The 19,301-nt window shown below is 39.4% G+C and overlaps 2 protein-coding genes across 4 annotated transcripts in view; one reads left to right on the top strand and one right to left on the bottom strand.

Moving 5' to 3' along the window:
* The window catches only part of PolD1 (DNA polymerase delta 1, catalytic subunit), a 362,759-nt gene that overhangs the window by 90,868 nt on the left and 252,590 nt on the right, over positions 1 to 19,301 (bottom strand). For all 3 annotated transcript variants that reach the window (XM_076189251.1, XM_076189252.1, XM_076189253.1), the window contains one exon: positions 11,804 to 12,015. In XM_076189251.1, the coding sequence (XP_076045366.1) occupies positions 11,804 to 12,015 (212 nt within the window). The remainder of the gene's footprint in view (positions 1 to 11,803; positions 12,016 to 19,301) is intronic.
* Positions 1 to 19,301, top strand: part of LOC143027746 (uncharacterized) — a 538,392-nt gene that overhangs the window by 357,613 nt on the left and 161,478 nt on the right. The window lies entirely within an intron of this gene.

The following is a 19,301-nucleotide window of genomic DNA, read 5'->3' as shown; positions in this document are numbered from 1 at the left end:
TAGTGTAGCGGGTGTGATGTGTTTGTGGTGGCTGCAGCAAGTGTTTGTGTGCCTCTCATGTCGAGGTGGTCCTTGACTTTGAGGACTTTTGTTTCATGGTGTAAATGGTCTGTAGGTGATGTGGCATTAGTGTTGTTGATGTAGAGATGAGGTATGTATTTGTGTTCTTTTGTCCAGTTGGTGAGAAGTGTTGCTGTAGATTTCGTTGGAGCTATTTTAAGTCTGTGATGAACCATGTGTTGAGTGTATCAAGGTATGGCTGGATTATTTCTGCAGCTTTGTCTGTGTTACGATGTGTGCATGTGATTGTTATGTCGTCTGCGTAGGAAGAGATTTGTATTTTTGAGGTGTCTGGTGTAGGTAAGTCATGCATGTATAGATTAAAGAGCGTGGGGGATAGAACAGAGCCCTGTGGTACTCCATTCTTAATGTTTCTGATGTGCGATGATTGGCCATTATATGACACATAAGCATTCCTACCTGCCAGATAATTGGCCAGCCATCTTTTGGTGTTATTGTGCATGTCTGTGTTATATATTTTATTTGTTAGGTTGTGGCGGGGGATAGTATCAAAAGCTTTACTAATGTCTAATGTTATAAGAAGTGTTCTATGGTGGGGCCTATCTGAATTGATGCCATCTAAAATTCTTTGTGTGAGGTTTATCAGAAGAGTGTTTGTGGAGTGTACTGGCCTAAAACCATGTTGTGAGTCAGCAAGGGGAATATGTGGTGTGACAAGTTGAAGTATTAGGTGTTCAATGACTATAGAGGGGGTGCAGAAAAGTGTGATTGGGCGGTGCAATGTTGGGATCGTTGAGTCTTAGTTCGGTTTTGGAATGGTGATTATTTTACCATGCTTACAGATGTTGGGTATAGTGTTGTGTGAATAGCTGTAGTTTGCCATGTTTGTGAGTGCGTGTATACCTTGTGGTCCAATGTGTAACATCCACCTTAAGGTGGATGTTACTTATGTTATCAGGGCCACAGGCAGATGAGTGCCTGAGATTATGTATTATGTGTTTTGTCTGACTGTCTATGAAGGGTGTATAGTCTGAGTCTGTGGGAAAGTCTTTCTTACGTGGAATAGTGCGTTGGTCGTCAGGGTAAGGGAGATGGCTTGTCTGTGCAAAATGATTTATGAGTGTGTTTGCTTGTTGTCTGTTTGAGGGTAGATTGTCTGTTGTTGTGATTATTGCTGCGTGAGAGCGTGTTGTGTTACTGTTGGATAGTGTAATGCTGTTGAGTGTTTTATACAATTTGCTGGTGTTTGTTTTGTGATCAAGTGTATTGATAAAGTTTTGCCAATTTTGTGTTTTTTGTTCATGTATTTTATTGGCAATCACAGTGTTTAGTGTTTGTATTTGGTCTGCTATGTTTTGAGGGATGGGTGTGGGGGTATTGTGTTTAAGCGTGTCTCATTGTCTGATGAGGCCTTGGATTTCTGGTGTGAAGTTGGGGTTGTGTGATTTTCTGTTGCCTCTAGGGATGTATCTCTTGTCTGCCTTTTGTATGATTGTATTAAAAGTGTGCACAGCATTATGTTTGTGATTGGTGTACTGTTAAGTGTTTCAAAATGTTGTTCTGTCTCTTCAGTAAAAGCTTCCCAGTTAGCTCTCTTGTAATTGGTGTATGTGTGTCTGTGGCCAACTGGGGGGCATCTTGTTTTGGTGGTGATGATTGGAAGGTGGTCAGAACCAAGGGTTCCGACCACTCTCCATGATGTTGTTGGGGTTAGGCAGGGGGAGCAAAAGGTGATATCAGGAGAGGAGGGAGTGTAGAGGGCTTGGTGTGGGATATGTGTATGATTATGTGTGTTGTTCATGATAGTCAATGAGTCAAACTGAGTCTGTATATCAAGCCTTCTGTCTGTGTCAGAGTTGTCGATACACCAGGTAGACGACTTGGCGTTGAAGTCACCACCCATGATCAGGTTGGGGATTGAGGCTAGTTGGCTGGTCCTGGAGCCGCAGCATCTACGTTGTGGGACCACCCCCCAACCCCAAGAGTTTGGGGCCAAACGGCGGCAACCAGCCCTGGCCACCGGCTCTACGCAGGTGGAAAGGGAGTTGGGAGATAGGGTTGATGAAAGAGTATTACGATGGTTTGGACACATGGAAAGAATGAGTGAAGAAAGACTAGTAAAAGAGGTATGCAAGGCAGATGTGGAGGGAGTGAACATGAGGGGACGTCCTAGGATGAGGTGGATGGATGGGGTAAAGGGGGCTTTGGGGAAGTGGGGAATGTCTGTTGAGGAAGGACGGGAGAGGACAGAAGACAGGGGTGAATTGAGAATGTTTGTTTATGGATGATGTGATGCATGAGGTGGAATGGACGGGGGGGATGGGGGGTGAGGTAGTGTGTGTGAGCAAAATTTGACACAGCCCGAAGGGATTTCTACCCGTCCTTTTATGCATGGGGGGACGGAGAGGGGGGGGTCGCCAATTTAATGAAGTGGCCTTGCTGTGGATGTGCTGTGTCTTGCGACACTGCTTCTGACCCAAGGCAGTGGACAAGGTGCAGGGATGACCCGTCATCCAGGAGGTGCTAAGATAAGAGGGAGGGTGGAGGGGTGTGGAGTGTATTCAGGGATGGAATGGATGGGAATGAATTTATGCCTTTTTCATTTTGGCTACCTCCCTTGTAAGGGGGAAAAAGCATTGGTATATGTATGTATATCTTTACATAATCATTTCTTAGTTTGATATATGTTTGCCATTTACCATATTTTTCAGACCATAAGGCGCGGGCAAAATCCTTAAAATCGGCCAAAATCGGGTGGTGTGCCTTATGTGTGGCTTCAGTGCAAAAAAATGCCCCCGACAGTGACGTACTATTTTGACACGTTTCGTAGTTAGCCTGCCGATGGCGACAGTGCATAGGCCTAGCAAAAGTTACAACCAAGTTATAACCAAGATGCATGTATCTTGACACGAAAATTATGAAAACTTTGACAGTTTTCGAGTCCATTCCACCGCATTCATTCACTCTATCATGGCTATGACATGATAGCGTCTGCAACACAGACAGCCACTTTGCATTGGTCTAGTCTCGCTCCACTCAGACTGTAGTCATTTGGGTATTTTATTAGTTTGGACCATGGGCGCAATATAGCAATATAAAATTAATTATTAATTTTGTAAATTAAAATATATCAACGTAATATGCAATTTTGTGGGCGGGAATGAAAATAAAAAATACCTTGCTACAAGCAAATATGCTAATGAACTAAGTTGGTAGCATAGGATCGGGACGCCGTCTCACGACGACAACGAGGACGAGCCGGATGACATTTAATTTGCAGGTAATTATTTATTAAACACAGGTTACGTTAGGTTAGGTTATACAAATTTATCACCCTTTCATTTCTTCGACGTAGGCATCTATCATAACAAACATGGCGTACCATTCGTCCGACACGACTTTGTTACTTACAAAATCTGTTTTAGCATTTTCTTTTTATTTCCGCTCACAAAATTGCATATTACGTTGATACATTATAATTTGCAAAATTAATAATCAATTTTCTATTGCTATATTGCGCCCATGGTCAAAACAAAAAATTTACCTTCATTTGTAATCTTGTGTTTTTAAGTGAATAGAGAATTCCGGGAATAAAACTGCTAATGTTGGTTTCATTCCCCACAATTCCTGTAATGTGTTTATGTTGTTTTTTAGGGATATTGGCAGGGCAGACCGTCCATGGAGGTGGTCTGATTTCACTGACCAAAATGAAAAAAATATATCATTTATTTTTGTAATTTTGCTAAATCCCAACCGATTTTTCTCATTCAACAATGAAAATGTTCAGTTCTGAATGCACTCACATATGCATGATTATCCGATTATGAAACCAGATGCGCCTTATGTAAGGACGGGGAATAGCAAATTATGGGTGCGCCTTATGGTCCGAAAAATACGGTTCTCTCTCTCTCTCTTTTTTTTATCTTTTCCAAGCTTTGCCTCTTTTATCCTTAGCCTCACTACATTTTTGTTGTACCAGCTTTTTATGTATACTCTTTCTTGCTTTTGTTGTGGTACATATTTGTTCACTCCCTCATTATAAATTTCTTTCAGTATATTCCATCTCTCTTCCATCTTTGTTTCTTCATTTACAAATTTATCCCAGTTTGCGTTTTGAAAGAATTTTTTGAGTTCCTCAAAATTCATTTTGTTGTACATTAGTCTTCCTTTTCTATATTTCTCATTTCTTTTTAAGTCCATTTGTTCTTTTAGTTTGAATTTCATTATTACATGGTCACTCTTCCCATTGGAGCCCCATAATCAATTCTGTCGACAATTTCAGGTTCTAATGTAAGTATTAAATCTAGTCTCGATGGTTCCTCATTGTTTCTGTATCTGGTATTTTCTTTTATCCACTGAGTCATTGTGTATTCAATTGTCATATCAACTAGTTTGTTTCCCCAGAGGTCCTCTCCACCCTTCATTGTCGTTTCTTCTCAACATATTTCTTTTGAATTCAAATCACCCATAATTACTATATTTCCTCTTTCTTTCAGTATATTAGTTCATACAGTTTGGAATGATTGCTTTCTGTCCAGGACTGTTTTGGGGGGCACATGCACTATCATAAATTTTCTACTTTTCATGTAACTGCTTTCAACTTTTATCATAATTGATTCAACATTGTTTTTTCCTTCTGTTATCTCTGTCACATTGAGTCTTTCCTAGTCAAAAATAATACTCTCCCACCCTGTTTTTCCTTTCTATTCTTCATCCAACAGTTGTATAGACCTTGTCCCATAGTATCTGGTGGTAGAGGACTTTTAAAAATTCATTTCTACAATTCTCATTATGTCTGGTTTTCCTAATGCCAGATAGTCATTTAATTCGTTCATTCCTGAAATAATTCTATGTTGGTATAGGCTCTTTAACAACTTTCTATACTTTTTCCCGATATACCATTTTCTCAGCATAAGGTCCACCACTCTCTAAAAATAAATATATAAAAAAATAAAAAAAAAAAAATAAATAAATAAAATAAAAAAAAATAAAAAAATAAATCAGTCTCAGTTCTCTTTTCATTTGCTTTATTTTCTAAGTTCCTTTTCTTTCTTTTTTTCATTTTTTTTTTTTATCCATACATTTTTGTAATGTTCACTATTTGCTAGTTTTATTGCTCTAAATAGTACTTCCCCAGCTATCATTTGAGACCTAAGTTTTACTTTTAGTGGCCTATATTTTCTTTTGAGTATTTTTCTACTCTATATGTTTCCTCAATTTCTTTATATTTTGTCCTTCCTCTTGAATCTTTTTTCAGAATTTCTTTAGCAATCTCTTTCTCCTGTTTTTCTCTCTGATATCTATGAACATCATGTTTCTCTTAAATACCATAGATTATAATGATTTTTTTTATCCATCATATCCCTGACCAAATTTTCTTTCTCCTTAATGACTTTAATTACTGTTTCCTTAGCATTTTCCTTGACTTGTTGCTCCACTATTTAAAAGATACTTTTTTACTTTTCTGTTCTACTTTCCACTGTTTCTTTATTTCTTGAAAATAATTTTCTTTGATCTTCTCTTCCACTTGCTCAGTCACTGCCTGTATTTGATCCTTAATTTCTTTTTTAATGCCTCATTTTTATTTATATCTTCATTTTTAAATCTTTCATTTTCTCCCTTGATGCTATTTAGTTCCTTTTTCAAATCATCTATCTCTCTGTTATTCTTTTCATTACCCTCCTCAGCAGGGCCTCTTTGTACATCTCCTTATACTCACTTCTGAGTTTATTTCATCTAATAAGTCATTGATCTCTCTATTTCTCATTATATTTCTAAACCTGGGTTCTAGATTTCTATCCCTCTATACATAATTCCAGCCCCTCTGTCTAAACTGGAAAATAATTTATTTTTTTCAAACTTTTGATACTTCTTTGGGGTTTCGTTCAGGCATGTTCTTTTGGGGATCAACCCCAGTGGTGTTTCCACCCTACTTATGTCCAGGCATCTCTTTGTTGGTTCTTTATTCCTTAAAGCTGTTATTTTCTTCCATTTTTAGAGTAACTGATATAAAAAATAAATAAATAAAATAAAAATAAAGACACAAAGACAGTTACATTTTTGGTCACTTGTAGTACACTTCTCCCTTCCCACTTTTTAGTAAACACAACTAGGGCCGATTTCAAATTCGTCAGTCAATGAAGTGCTGCTTAGCACTTCAGAGCTTCTTTTCATATGGCTTCAACTGCTTCTGTGTGGTGCTTATATGAGGCAGTTTGAGTCTGTAACCAGCACCTGGTCTTCGGCCAGAGAGTCACTAACAACTGATGGTGGTGATGGTATGGTGGTAATACTGATGGTTGTGGTGGTGGTATGGTGGTGGTATTGTGGTTGTGGTGGTGTGCTGGTATGGTGGTGGTGTGATGGTCTTCCCCTCAAGTTCATTGCACCCATCTCTGCCTTCCACACTTCTTTTTTTTTTTTTTTTTTTTTTGGTAATCTTTCTTCATCCATTCTTTCCATATGCCCAAACCATCTCAGTATTCTTTCATCATCTCTTTCTGCCAGCCCACTTTTCATCCTCACACTTGACCTCATCTCCTCGTTGTTAACTTTATTCTATTTTGGTTATGGCGTTGCACTTTTCATGCGTCTTTTGTTTTGTGTTGTTTTGATTTTGCACATAGGAAGGAACACTGGGGAATCGAGGAATTGAGAGGACTGGTGTGAAGGCTTTTCTATTTGAAAAAAAAAAATACTGCTCTTATATTCTTTTATTTACCCTGCCACACTGATCTATAGTTAAACAAATGGTAGTAGAGCATAGTTGTAAAAGATGGTAAAGAAATATGGAGTATAAAGGAAAAAGTTGAAAAACAAAATGATGGGCCACAACAAATGTGGCAGACAAGTGTGATTACCAGTGTCAAAGGAGTAAAAGTTATGATCATTCAAAGCAAGAACTGAAAGCATGGCAGCTTGTCATGAATCTTGGAAAGAAGAAACAAGCTGTGACAATCATTTTGTCATTCCCAGAAGGAAGTGAGGTAAGGAACAAAAATTTGAAGAAGTGAATATTGACAAGTTGGGGAGTGACGATAGAGTATATGTTTTGCTTCAACACTTTGATAAATGCTACAAAAAGGATGAGATGTCAGCTGCATATGAAGTCTGGACAAAGTTTGATAGCTACAAAAAGGTAAAGAAAGATTACATAGAGAAGTATATTTTGCAATTTGTAAAGAGAAATACAATTTTGAGTAAGTATTAAATTTTGAAAGTAATAAAAATATGTTTTGGAAAGAAATTAAAAGAGAAAGAGGAGGCGAATCAAGTAGAGAAGAAAAGGTAAAAGGTGCAGATGAAGAGATGATAATGGAAGTGAAGGCAGTAAGAGGAAGATGGGAAAAGTATTTTAGGGAGTTGCTAAATGTGAAGGAGGATAGGGAGGGAAAGGTAGCTGCAGTGGGAAGCGCTAAGAAAATGACCATGATGAGTGAGGAAAATGGAGGAGAAATAAAGAAAGATGAAGTGAAAGCAGCTGTTAAGATGATGAGAGCAGGTAGGGCACCTGGGTTGGGTGGATGTCATGCAGAATGTCTGAAAAAAGGAGGTACATTGATGGTGTACTAGCTGGTGAGGTTATTTTAATGTTTGTTTAAGAGTGAGTAGAGTGCTAGAGGACTGGAGGAGTGCCTATGTAGTTCCATTTTACAAGTGAAAAGGGGACAAGTCTAAATGCAGTAGTTTCAGAAGGATCAGCTTGTTAAGTGTAGTTGGCAAGGTTTATGGGAGCGTCTTGAGAGGGAGAGGAACAGAGGGAGTAACTGGTGAGGAACAGTGTATGTTTAAGACAGGGGAAGGGTTGCATAGATCAGAGTTTTGTGGTAATACAGATATGTGAGAAAGCTATAGGAAAGGGAAAGGATATTTTTGGGCTTTTATGGATTTGGAAAAGGCTTATGATAGGGTAGACAGGAAGGCACTGTGGTGGGTATTGCAGATATATGGGATAGGAGGAAAACTATTAAGAGCAGTCAAGAGTTTTTACTTAAGTAATATAGCTTGTGTTAGGATTAGAAATGGAGAGAGTGAGTGGTTTTAGGTAAAGGTGGGACTTTGTCAGGGATGTGTTGTCACCCTGGCTGTTCAATTTATACATGAATGGGGTAGTGCCAGAGGTAATGCAAGAGTAGTGGGTCAGGGATTGTAGATGGCTAAAGAAAATGGAGAAAAGTGGGAGATAAGCCTGCTCTTCTTTGCTGATGACACTGCGCTTGTAGCAGGATCAGAGGAGGAATTGAGGAAGTTAGTGACAGAATTTAGGAACCAACTTTCTTTACTTCCTTTTCACTGATTTTATGTTGTCCAGATATTCTCCCCACCCCCTAAATTCCCTTATACATTTCTTAACCCCTTCCATACGGTGCCGCACACGTAGGCGTCATGGGGAGCGAGTGTATTCGCGAGGCTGCCATATCGGCGTCTTGATTATATTTATTGTAGTCGCCCCTCCATTATGACATTCTTTCTAATTCTTTTGTAATCGCATTTTCTATGGTTATCAAAATTCACGGGTGAAGAGAGAACGATCGATATAAGCGGTGACTATATTTTATGATGCGAGTATTATTACGACACGTCGTACGGCTGGCATTGGCTGCTGCCACCGAGATCTAAGTCCACGACGCCTACGTGTGCGGCACCGTATGGAAGGGGTTAAGGGGGTACGCGACACCTGGAGGTCATTTTCTAAATTATTTAGAGTAAAGAGCTGAAACTTCTCAGGTAAATAGGTATCCATGTTGCCTACATTTTAGGTGAAACAGAATGATGTATGTACACATGTACATATACCAGTGGCGACATTTAAAAGTGCACAGCACCATAATACGTGGACCAATTTGTTTTATATTTTGGCTATGATTAGTCAGTAGGCACACCTAGGGCCGGTCATTGAGTAATTGAACAATTTCCTTTATACTTTTGCATGCAGGCATTTCAATTTTAATGTCCGGCAAAAATCGTGAAAAATAATTTTTTTTTTTGTCTTGTTTCCATTATTACTCCGAACTCTTTCATCCTATTCAAAATATTCGAACGATCGGCCCTAGCAGTTACTAAAAGTAATATTCCCTGTAAGTTTATCTAAATCTGATGTATTTTATATTTTTTATGATTAAAAAAAAAGTGAAAAAATATCGAACGGAGATATGGCAACTTGAAATATAAATATATCTGTACCTTGCTTATAGTTTCACCAATTTGACTGATTTTTTCATGGCTTAATTCTTATTATATAATGAGTAAGTACAGTAAAAATCATCAACATATTTTAATTATAAGTACTTCAAATACTGAAAAACTAAAGTATAAGTATATCACAGTAGTGACGACGCACAGACGACACCATCTTATAATTTGCTTTTTTGCACCTTTGGCGGTTTCTTCATATGAAACCTCACTGCTGGAGGTCTTCTGGGTATCTAAATAATTGGAAAGAGGTTTATTTTCCAGCAGTGGGCGCCTTCTCTTTCCTCATCAGATTCCCCTCACCAATCTATGTTGGTAGGGCACCCCCTCCAGCATCATATGATGTCCCTTCTTCTCTCTTCTTCCTGTATAGCCTCGATCTTTTTCCTCTTGCTTTCTTCTTTGGATTTAATCTTCCTCTTTGAATTGTTTAGTCTAATGTTGTCCTTTACCTCTGTCACTGTCACAGAGGGGCAGGTGAGGGCGGTGGTGGAGTGAGAGGTGGTGAGGTCTTGGCTAGTCGTCTTTGACTGCTTGCCATCTTTCACTGCTGTTTTTTGTCATTGTGGATGTTCTTTTGTTCTTTTTGCTACCCATGATGACTGTACTAAAGAGTAATATGTACTAGCTAAAGTAATAGATTGCAATGAGAGCTCATGAGACATGTGCAATTACCCTTTTAGAGCTAGCCGGTAACTGACGCTTAGCTTCGCTCAAAGTTGGCAAAACTTCTCCCTCCACCTTCCTCCCTTCCCCTCCACCATCATCCTGGCTGTTGAAGCACTGGGCGAGTGTAAATTCAATCAAATTTCAATGTTATTCGATGCGCCTGAAGGTCCTAAGTGGCACGCCTCCATCTAGTGTGGGTTGCGCCTTTAACTCTGTCCCTTTAAACCTCACCTAAGACCTTTAAATTACGCGCGGCTGGAAAATTATGTCGGGATTTATTTCTAAATGGTATACGAACATTTTGAACACAGTTTTGAAAAATGCCATATCTTGACCAAATTCACCCCCCCCCCCCAGGCGTCGCGTACCCCCTTAATGCTGAAGTCCACTTCCCATTTCTGATTCCATTCCCAGACCTTGTTCAGATCTCTCTGTAGTGATTCACAATCCATTTCCGTACTTACTTTCTTTAGTACTTTTGCATCATCTGCAAAGAAGTTCACAAAACATTCTACACCTTCATCCATGTCATTTACATATATGGCAAACATTATTGGGGCCAGGACTGAACCTGTGGGACTCCATTTATAGTTTCTTCCCAAGTGGAATTTTCATCTCTGAGCACCACTCTCATTTTTCTTCCATGTTTAGTTCATCTACTTTTGATAACTTTCTCACGAATTTTGGCTATTGTACTTGTAAGGGAGGTTGAGGACAGAAGATAGGGTTGAATGGAGAGTGGTTATGTATGGATGATGCTGTGATGCATGTGGGGGAGTGGATGGGGGTGGGGGTAAGGGAGTGTGTGTGAAAAATAAATTGATGCAGCCAGAAGAATTTCTCCTCATTTTCTCTTCTTCTGATGAGGGGACAGAGAGAGAGAGGGGGGGGGGGGTCGCTGATTTAATGAAGTGGCCTTACTGTGGATGTACTGTGTCTTATGACACTTTCTGACCCAGGGCAGTGGGCAAGATGCAGGGATGACCCGTCATCCACGAGGTGCCAAGTTAAGAGAGAGGGAAGGGGGTGGATGGGAGTGGAGTATGTTAGGGATGGAATGGGTGGGAGTGTTTTTTATGCCTTTGTTTTTTAGCTACCTCCCCATAAGGGGAAAAAAAGCCTTTGGTATATATATGAATACTTGAACATCATTATCTCCATTAAATTTGATTATGACAAAACAATCATATCTGGTTCTTTTTTCCTTTCAATATATAATATAATCATTGGTCTCTGATCCTACTCATACTTCTTCTTTTCCTGTTGACGTTTCCCATTTTCATATGGGGTCGCCGTTCCTCGCTAGTAGTTTCCACTGGGTTTGGTCCATCACCTGCTCCTCCTCCAGCTGTTTCTCCTTAAGGTCCTCTCTCAGTCTGTCCTTCCAGTGCAGCTTGGGTCTCCCTCGCCTGCATCTACTGTGTGCCTCCATCTCCATCACTCTCCTTTCCACGTAGTCTTTTCATCTCTACTCTTCACATGGCTCAACCACTGTAATCTCCTTTCCTGCGCTTTTGCCGACGTCTCCACTACTTTCGCAGTACCGCAGATCCTATCATTCTTTATCCTATCCAACCTCGTCATCCCACATATCCACCTCAACATACTATCTATATTAATATGTTCCACTTCCAAGCTCATTATTTCATTACTTATTCTTCCTTCCCTTTTTTTTTTTTTTTTTTTTTTCTTTTTTTTTTACACTTTTTCAATCTGTGATATCTCTCTCAGACAGAATTGTATTCTGTCTGATTCTTTTTACTGAGTGACCTATGAGCTGAACTAGAGGCTATGGCAGGTTTCCTGGGGGCCAAAGGTCTCCTGGAAGAGAGAACTGGGACAATCAACCAAATGATTACTTCATTATGAACTTTACAATGTAATCATACAGGTCCACCTGCAAACAAAATAACATTCTTACTTGTGTTTCTGGGCTATACTTGGGCCACCTTGCAGGAGTGTTGTATAACACAGATTATGGGCCATCATAATAGATGGGTACAAGGAAGAGAAATCCAAAGTGGCAATTGGTACATCATAGTAGCCTCGAACAGGTTCAATAACTGTGGCTCCTTCGTATTCCTCTTCACCTTGTCCCTTGTGTACTGGAAGAAGCAAACCCTGTTCCTTTGCCTGATTAGAAATGAAACAGAAAATTCACATGTTAGGCACTGGGGTACTGGCTTCCTTATATAAACAAAGGACCATCAGCTCCTACATCATAGATCTGACAGTTACTAAAATTAATTGCAAGCATGGGTGACACCAGACAGAAACTTTAATCTGTCTACAAACAGTATGAACTACACTCAACTACACTTCCACAGCATGGTTCCTAACAACAAGGAAAATATAGACTTACATAAGAACATAAGAATGAAGGAGACTACTAGAGACCATAAAGCTTACACTAGGCAGCTCCGTATCCATCACCACCAGTCATCTCCATCTATAAAGTTGTCAAACCGTTTCTTAAAACCACTCATAGTTTCATCACTTACTACATGGTTACTAAGTCTATTCCATTTGTGGACCAGCCTATTAACCACTTCAGTACGGGACTTAAATCTCGCGGGCAGCAGCCAATGCCAGCCGTATGACGTCACGTAATAATATTCGCATCATAAAATATAGTCGCCGCTTATATCGATCGTTCTCTCTTTCACCCGCGAATTTTGAAAACCACAGAGAATGGGATTCAGGGCGCATTTAGGAGAATGTAAAAACACAGGGGCGACTACAATAAATATAATCAAGACGCCGATATGGCAGCGTCGCGAATCCACTTGCTCCTCATGACGCCTACGTGTGCGGCACCGTATGGAAGGGGTTAATAAACCAATTTTTGCGGTCCTGGAGCCGCAGCATCTACATCGTGGGACCACCCCCAACCCCCAGAGTTTGGGGCCAAACGGCGGCAACCAGCCCTGGCCACCGGCTCTATGCAGGTGGCACCGATCCCCAAGAGGAGCTACGACTGTCATGGGGAGTACCACAATCCTTTTTCTCAACATGCAATGTTATGTTTTTTCTGCACTTAGGTTTGATTTTCCAGCGATCACCCCTCTTCTTCTACTTTTAGCCGGAGATGTAGAGAGCAATCCTGTGCCCACCACAAAATACGCATGCCCAACATGCTCTATACCCATTACTTCGAGCAGACAGACAAAGGGCTCAGTTCAGTGCAATATGTGCAAAAACTGGGCCCACCTCACTTATACAACACTTGCTGACACAAACCAATGCACAAACACTTGGACATGTTCTACCTGCCCTCCAGTAACCCCACTCCCACCTCCTCAACCACAGCCAGCACCCTTACCCACTCCCAATTTCCCTTTGCCTTTATCCCCAATCAGTACTCCCCTTCCTTTGTCCCCTATCTCTCCTTTCCCCCCCTCTAACCCAGATCCTATACCTTCCCCATTAACACCCCAACCTCAACCCCAAACGGCAACATACAACACATACAGAACACACAACATCAACATATTACAACACAACATTGACGGTATTAACATGAAAAAACATGAGCTCAAACACTTTCTTAAACAATACAACATACACATTGCAATTATACAAGAAACAAAACTGAGACACTCACACAAAATACCATAATTTCATAATTACACCACCATCAGACAAGACCGGGCCGACGGCAATGGTGGTGGACTCATCACCCTGATCCACCAATCCATTCGAATCCGCACAGGCAACAAATCAACACTGATAATAGTTAACATGTACATTCCCCCCAATCATCCCCCACAGTTCCAAACACAAGGCCTCAATTTAACCAACTAGCCTCAATCCCCAACCTGATCATGGGTGGTGACTTCAACGCCAAGTCGTCTGCCTGGTATGTCGACAACCCTGACACAGAGAGAGAGCTTCATATACAGACTCAGTTCGACTCATTGACTATCATGAACAACACACATAATCATACACATATCCCACACCAAGCCCTCTACACTCCCTCCTCTCATGACCACCTTCCAATCATCATCACCACCAAAACAAGATGCACCCCAGTTGGCCACAGACACACATACACCAATTACAAGAGAGCTAACTGGGTAGCTTTTACTGAAGAGACAGAACAACATTTTGAAACACTTAACAGTACACCAATCACAAACATAAACAATGCTGTGCACACTTTTAATACAATCATACAAAACGCAGACAAGAGATATATCCCTAGAGGCAACAGAAAATCACACAACCCCAACTTCATACCAGAAATCCAAGGCCTCATCAGACAACGAGACACACTTAAACACAATACCCCCACACCTATCCCTCAAAACATAGCAGACCAAATACAAACACTAAACACTGTGATTGCCAATAAAATACATGAACAAAAAACACAAAATTGGCAAAACTTTATAAATACACTTGATCACAAAACAAACACCAACAAATTGTACAAAACCCTCAACAGCATTACACTATACAACAGTAACACAACACGCTCTCACGCAGCAATAATCACAACAACAGACAATCTACCCTCAAACAGACAAGCAAACACATTCATAAATCATTTTGTGCAAGGGGCTGTGTATTCGTGGTGAAATGATGTAGGTCTTAATTGTATCTCTGCTTAACTTTTTTTTTTTCTCTTTTTTTCTTTTTTTTTCAAAATGGAAACCCCTAAAGTGAAAGAATCAAGGAAAAGAAACCTGGAAGAAACAAGAATCGAAACACAATTAGGGGTAGTAAGAAAGAAATGCTTCGCATCAACACCCAGAGAATACCAAAGGTTAGACGTAAGTAGATTTTCTGGTTTTGAAAGAGAAGGCAATGGACTACTTAGAGTAGAGATGGATAGACAACCCAGATACAGGAACATAATGAGGAATAGAGATATAAACGACATTGTTGATGAACTATTAGAGCTTAAAAGTGAATGCAAGATAATGTACTAAGAAGTATCAAACTTAAGGAAAGCTAACGAAGAGAACAATAGGGAAATAGACGAGTTGAAAAGGGAATTAAAACAGCTGAAGGGTGACAATGAGAGGCTCAAAAGTGAGGATAATAGTAGGAACGGGGCTCTGAAACGAGAAATTAAAAGTCAAATGAAGGAAGTGACTGAAAAGGTGGAAGAAAGAATTAAGGAGAATGACCTACAGGAAATCAAAAAACAGTGGAAAATTGAACAGAAAAGTCAAGAAATATCCCTTAAAGAAAATAATGGAACAACAGGTAAAAGATAATACCAAAGAAACTTTAATTCAGGTTATTAAAGAGAAAAGTAACCTAGTTAGGGACACAATGGATAGAAAAAGGTGTATAGTAGTCTATGGCATTAAAGAAAAGCACAATGTACCAAGATATCAGAGGGAGAAGGAAGAAAAAGAGATTGCCAAAGAAATACTAAAAGAGTTACAAACAGATGAGTTAGGCTGGGACCGAGAAATCGAGGAAACACATAGAATGGGCAGGTACTCTAAAGATAAACAGTATAGACCACTAAAAGTTAAACTTAGATCGCAATCAAGCGCAGAAGAAATATTATCAGTAAGATTAGCAAACAGAGAACAGTACAAAAATATTTGGATAAAAAAGAAATGAGTGAGGAAGAGAAGGAGAAGGAAAAGGAACTTAGGAAGGAGGCGAATCAAAGGAATGAGAATAGAACTGAAAAGGAAAAGGAGGAGTTTTTTTGGAGAGTGATAGACATGAGGCTGAGAAAAAGATATATAGGGAAAAGAGAAACAAAGAAGACAGAAGGGGAGGAGGAGAGAGGAAACTAAAAATAGCTTATACAAATATAGATGGAATAATCTCAGGAGTAAACGAACTAAATGATTACCTAGTCTCAGAAGAACTAGATATAATGGGCATTGTAGAAACCAAACTAAAGTACACCCTAACACCCCACACTATGGGACAAGGAGTATACAACTGTTGGTCAAAGAATAGAAAGAATAAACAGGGCAGAGGAGTTCTAGTATTGACTAAGAAAGATTTGAGTGTAACAAAAATAACTGAAGGAAAAAATAATGTAGAATCAATTATAGTACAAGTCGAAGGTAAACAAATGAAGAAAAGAAAATTTGCAGTGGTATATGTACCTCCTACAACACAAGCCTGGACAGAAAGGGATCATTCCGAGTTACTAGAAGATACAAAAGATAAATTAATTGAAACATTGAAAGATGGAGGAAATACAGTAATTATGGGTGACTTTAATTCAAAAGAAATATGCTGGGAAGAAATGACAGTGAAGGGGGGAGAGAAACACTGGGGCCATTAATGTACTCCTTGACTTGACCATTGAATACACAGTTCATTTCAGTTTTCACTTTCAACAATTTAGCATTGTCTGCAATGAAGCTCATGTAACATTCCACATCTTCATCCATGTCATTTACATAAACAACGAACATTATTAAAGCCAATACAGATCCCTGCGGAACTCCATGAATCACCTCCTCCCAGCCTGAATACCCTTCTCTGAGCACTACTCTCATTCTTCTACCATGCAGAAAATCCTCCATCCAGTTTAGTAGGTTGCCTTGTATCCCTATGTTTTCTAACTTTTTAAATAAGTTTTTGTGTGGTACCTTATCAGAGGCTTTTTGTAACTCCAGGAAAGCACAATCAGCTCATCCATCCCTTTCTTGTATTATATCTATTAGTCTTGAGTAAAAATAGATTAAGTTTGTAGCACATGATCTTCCCTGTCTGAATCCAAATTGTCTCGAGTTTATTATATTTTCTTCCAGGTATTTTGGCCATCTATTGATGGTTCGGGAGAGCGGCCTGTAACTGATTCTTCCTTGTTTCCTTCTTTATATATTGGTACAATGTTGGCATTTTTCCAGTTCTTTGATATTTTTCCTTCTTTGAGCAAGCAACTTATTATGTTGTATATTTTGTCTCTTAGTTTTTTGTATTCTTTTAGTATCCAGTTTGCAATTCCATCCAGGCCATGAGATTTTCTAATGTCAAGGTTCATTAATGGCTCCATTATTTCTTTTTGTGTTATCATTATTTCCCTCATGGGGGGAGATCATACTTCACTACATTTGTCCCAACACTGTACTTTTTCTGTAGTGAAAACAGACTTGAAATGATTGTTCATGACTTCGGCAATTTCTAGATCTTCTGTGTATTCTGTATTTCCTCGATATATTTTCACCATTTCTTATTTATTTTTAAGTTTACCATTCACATATCTATGGAATAGTTGGGTTGATCTTTACATTTTACTATGATATCTTTTTTGTAGTTTCTTTTTTTCCACTCTGTGCACTTTTACATATTCATTTCTATGGTTTATATATATAATGCCATTTTCTAAGTTTTTTTTTTTTTTTCTCCCTCTTTTCCAATTTTGTTTCTTCTTTTGCCTCACTGCATCTTCTGCTGAACCAGCATTTAATGTACACCTCTTGTTTCTATCTTGGTACATACCTATTCACTCCTTCATTATAGATTTCCATCAAGCTTGCCCATTTCTCTTCCACTTTTGTCTCTTTAATATAGAATTTTTCCCAATTTGTATTTTGAGTTTCTTAAGTTTTTCGGTCTTTTTTTTTTTTTTTTTTTTTTTGTACATGAATCTTCCTTTTCTGTACTTTTCATTTCTCTCCATATATATTTCTTCCTTTAGTTCAGCCTCCATTAGTATGTAGTCACTCATTCCAAATTGTGTTTTGTATTCAATTTTATCCACAATTTAAGGTTCTGTTGTAAATATTAAATCCAGTCTTGACAGTTCATTACTTCTGTATCTGATATTTTCATTGACCCATTGTGTCATTGTATGTTCTATGGTCATGTCCGGTAACACATTTCCCCATAGGTCCTCTCTGCCCTTCACTGTCATCTCCCAACAGATTTCTTTGCAGCTAAAATTCCCCACAAGTACCAGGTTATCTCTATCCTTTAGTATCTCATTTAATGAATGCCTTGTATCTAACATTTTTGACTGCACGCTCTCTTTCCAAGAGCCCATTTTTGGGGGCACATAAATCACCACAAACTTTCTACTTTTCATGTCTCTGTTTTCCACTTTTATCATGATCATTTCCACACTAATTTTACCCTCAGTAACCTTCATCACATATAAGTTTTTCTTGCCCAAGAACATGATTCTTCCTCCCTGATTTTAATCCAATAATCATATAACCTGTGTCAAATACTATTAGGTGGTATTGGACCCCTTAACTCTGTCTCCACAATTCCCATTATGTCTGGTTTTTCATTTGACAGGAGTGATTATGCCGACAGCACTGTATGGGGGAGAAACATGGAACATAGGAGAGGAAGAGAGGAGTTTAAATGTATTTGAGATGAGGTGCCTGAGAAGTATGATAGTGGTTACTAGGCTGGATAGAATGAAAAACGAGGTGAGGAAGAGAACAGGGGTGGAAAGGGTGTTGGAGGGTAGGGTTGATGAAAGATTATTGGGATGGTTTGGGCACATGGAAAGAATGAGAGAAGAAAGATTAGTAAAAGAGGTGTGAAAGGTAGAGGTGGAAGGAGTGAACATGAGGGGCAACCAAGGATGAGATGGATGGATGGGGTAAAAGGAGCACTGGGAAAGAGGGTATTGTTGAGAAAGGACAGGAGACGATAGGGATGAATGGAGAATGGTTGTGTATGGATGATGCTCGGATGCATGAAAGGGAGTGTGTGTGAAAAAATAATTTGACACAGCCCAATAGGATTTCTCTCCATCTGTTTTTTTTCTGTATGAGGAGATAGGAAGGGGGTCGCCGATGTAATGAAATGGCCTTGCTGTGGATGTGCTGTGTCTTGCGACACTGCTTCTGACCAAGGCAGTGGGTAAGATGCAGGGATGACCTGTCATCCAGGTGAATGGGAGAGGAGTACATTGGGTTGAGATGAATTTTATCCCTTTGTGTTTTGGCTACCTTCCTTGTAAGGGGGAAAAACCTTTGGAAATGGAGGGGGGGGGGGACCGATGTAATGAAATGGGCTTGCTGTGGATGTGCTGTGTCTTGCAACACTGCTTCTGACCAAGGCAATGGGTGAGATGCAGGGATGACCTGTCATCCAGGAGGTGAATGGGAGTGGAGTATGTGGGGTTGAAAAGGGTTGGAGTGGATTATATTCCTTTGTGTTTTTGCTACCTTCCTTGTAATGGGGAAAAAGCCTTTGGTGTATGTATATGTACATATATATATACACACACACAAACAAAAGAATTTAAGAACAAACTTGATCTTGCAAGATACAAAAACGGGTCACCACGAGCATAGCTCCCCTTCCCATATAATACAACTAGGTAAATACACACACACATATATATATATATACATACATATACCAAAGGCTTTTTCCTCCTACATGGGGGTAGCCAATAAGAAAAAGGCATAGAAACCACTCCCACCCATTCCATTTCCTATATATTCCACTCCCCTCCACCCTCC

This window comes from Oratosquilla oratoria, chromosome 8 (genome assembly GCF_046742065.1).
Source record: "Oratosquilla oratoria isolate Oo_2021 chromosome 8, ASM4674206v1, whole genome shotgun sequence".
NCBI classification, from domain to species: domain Eukaryota; kingdom Metazoa; phylum Arthropoda; class Malacostraca; order Stomatopoda; family Squillidae; genus Oratosquilla; species Oratosquilla oratoria.
Note: the sequence above shows the minus strand (reverse complement) of the source record. Positions and strands in the feature narration are given on the sequence as shown.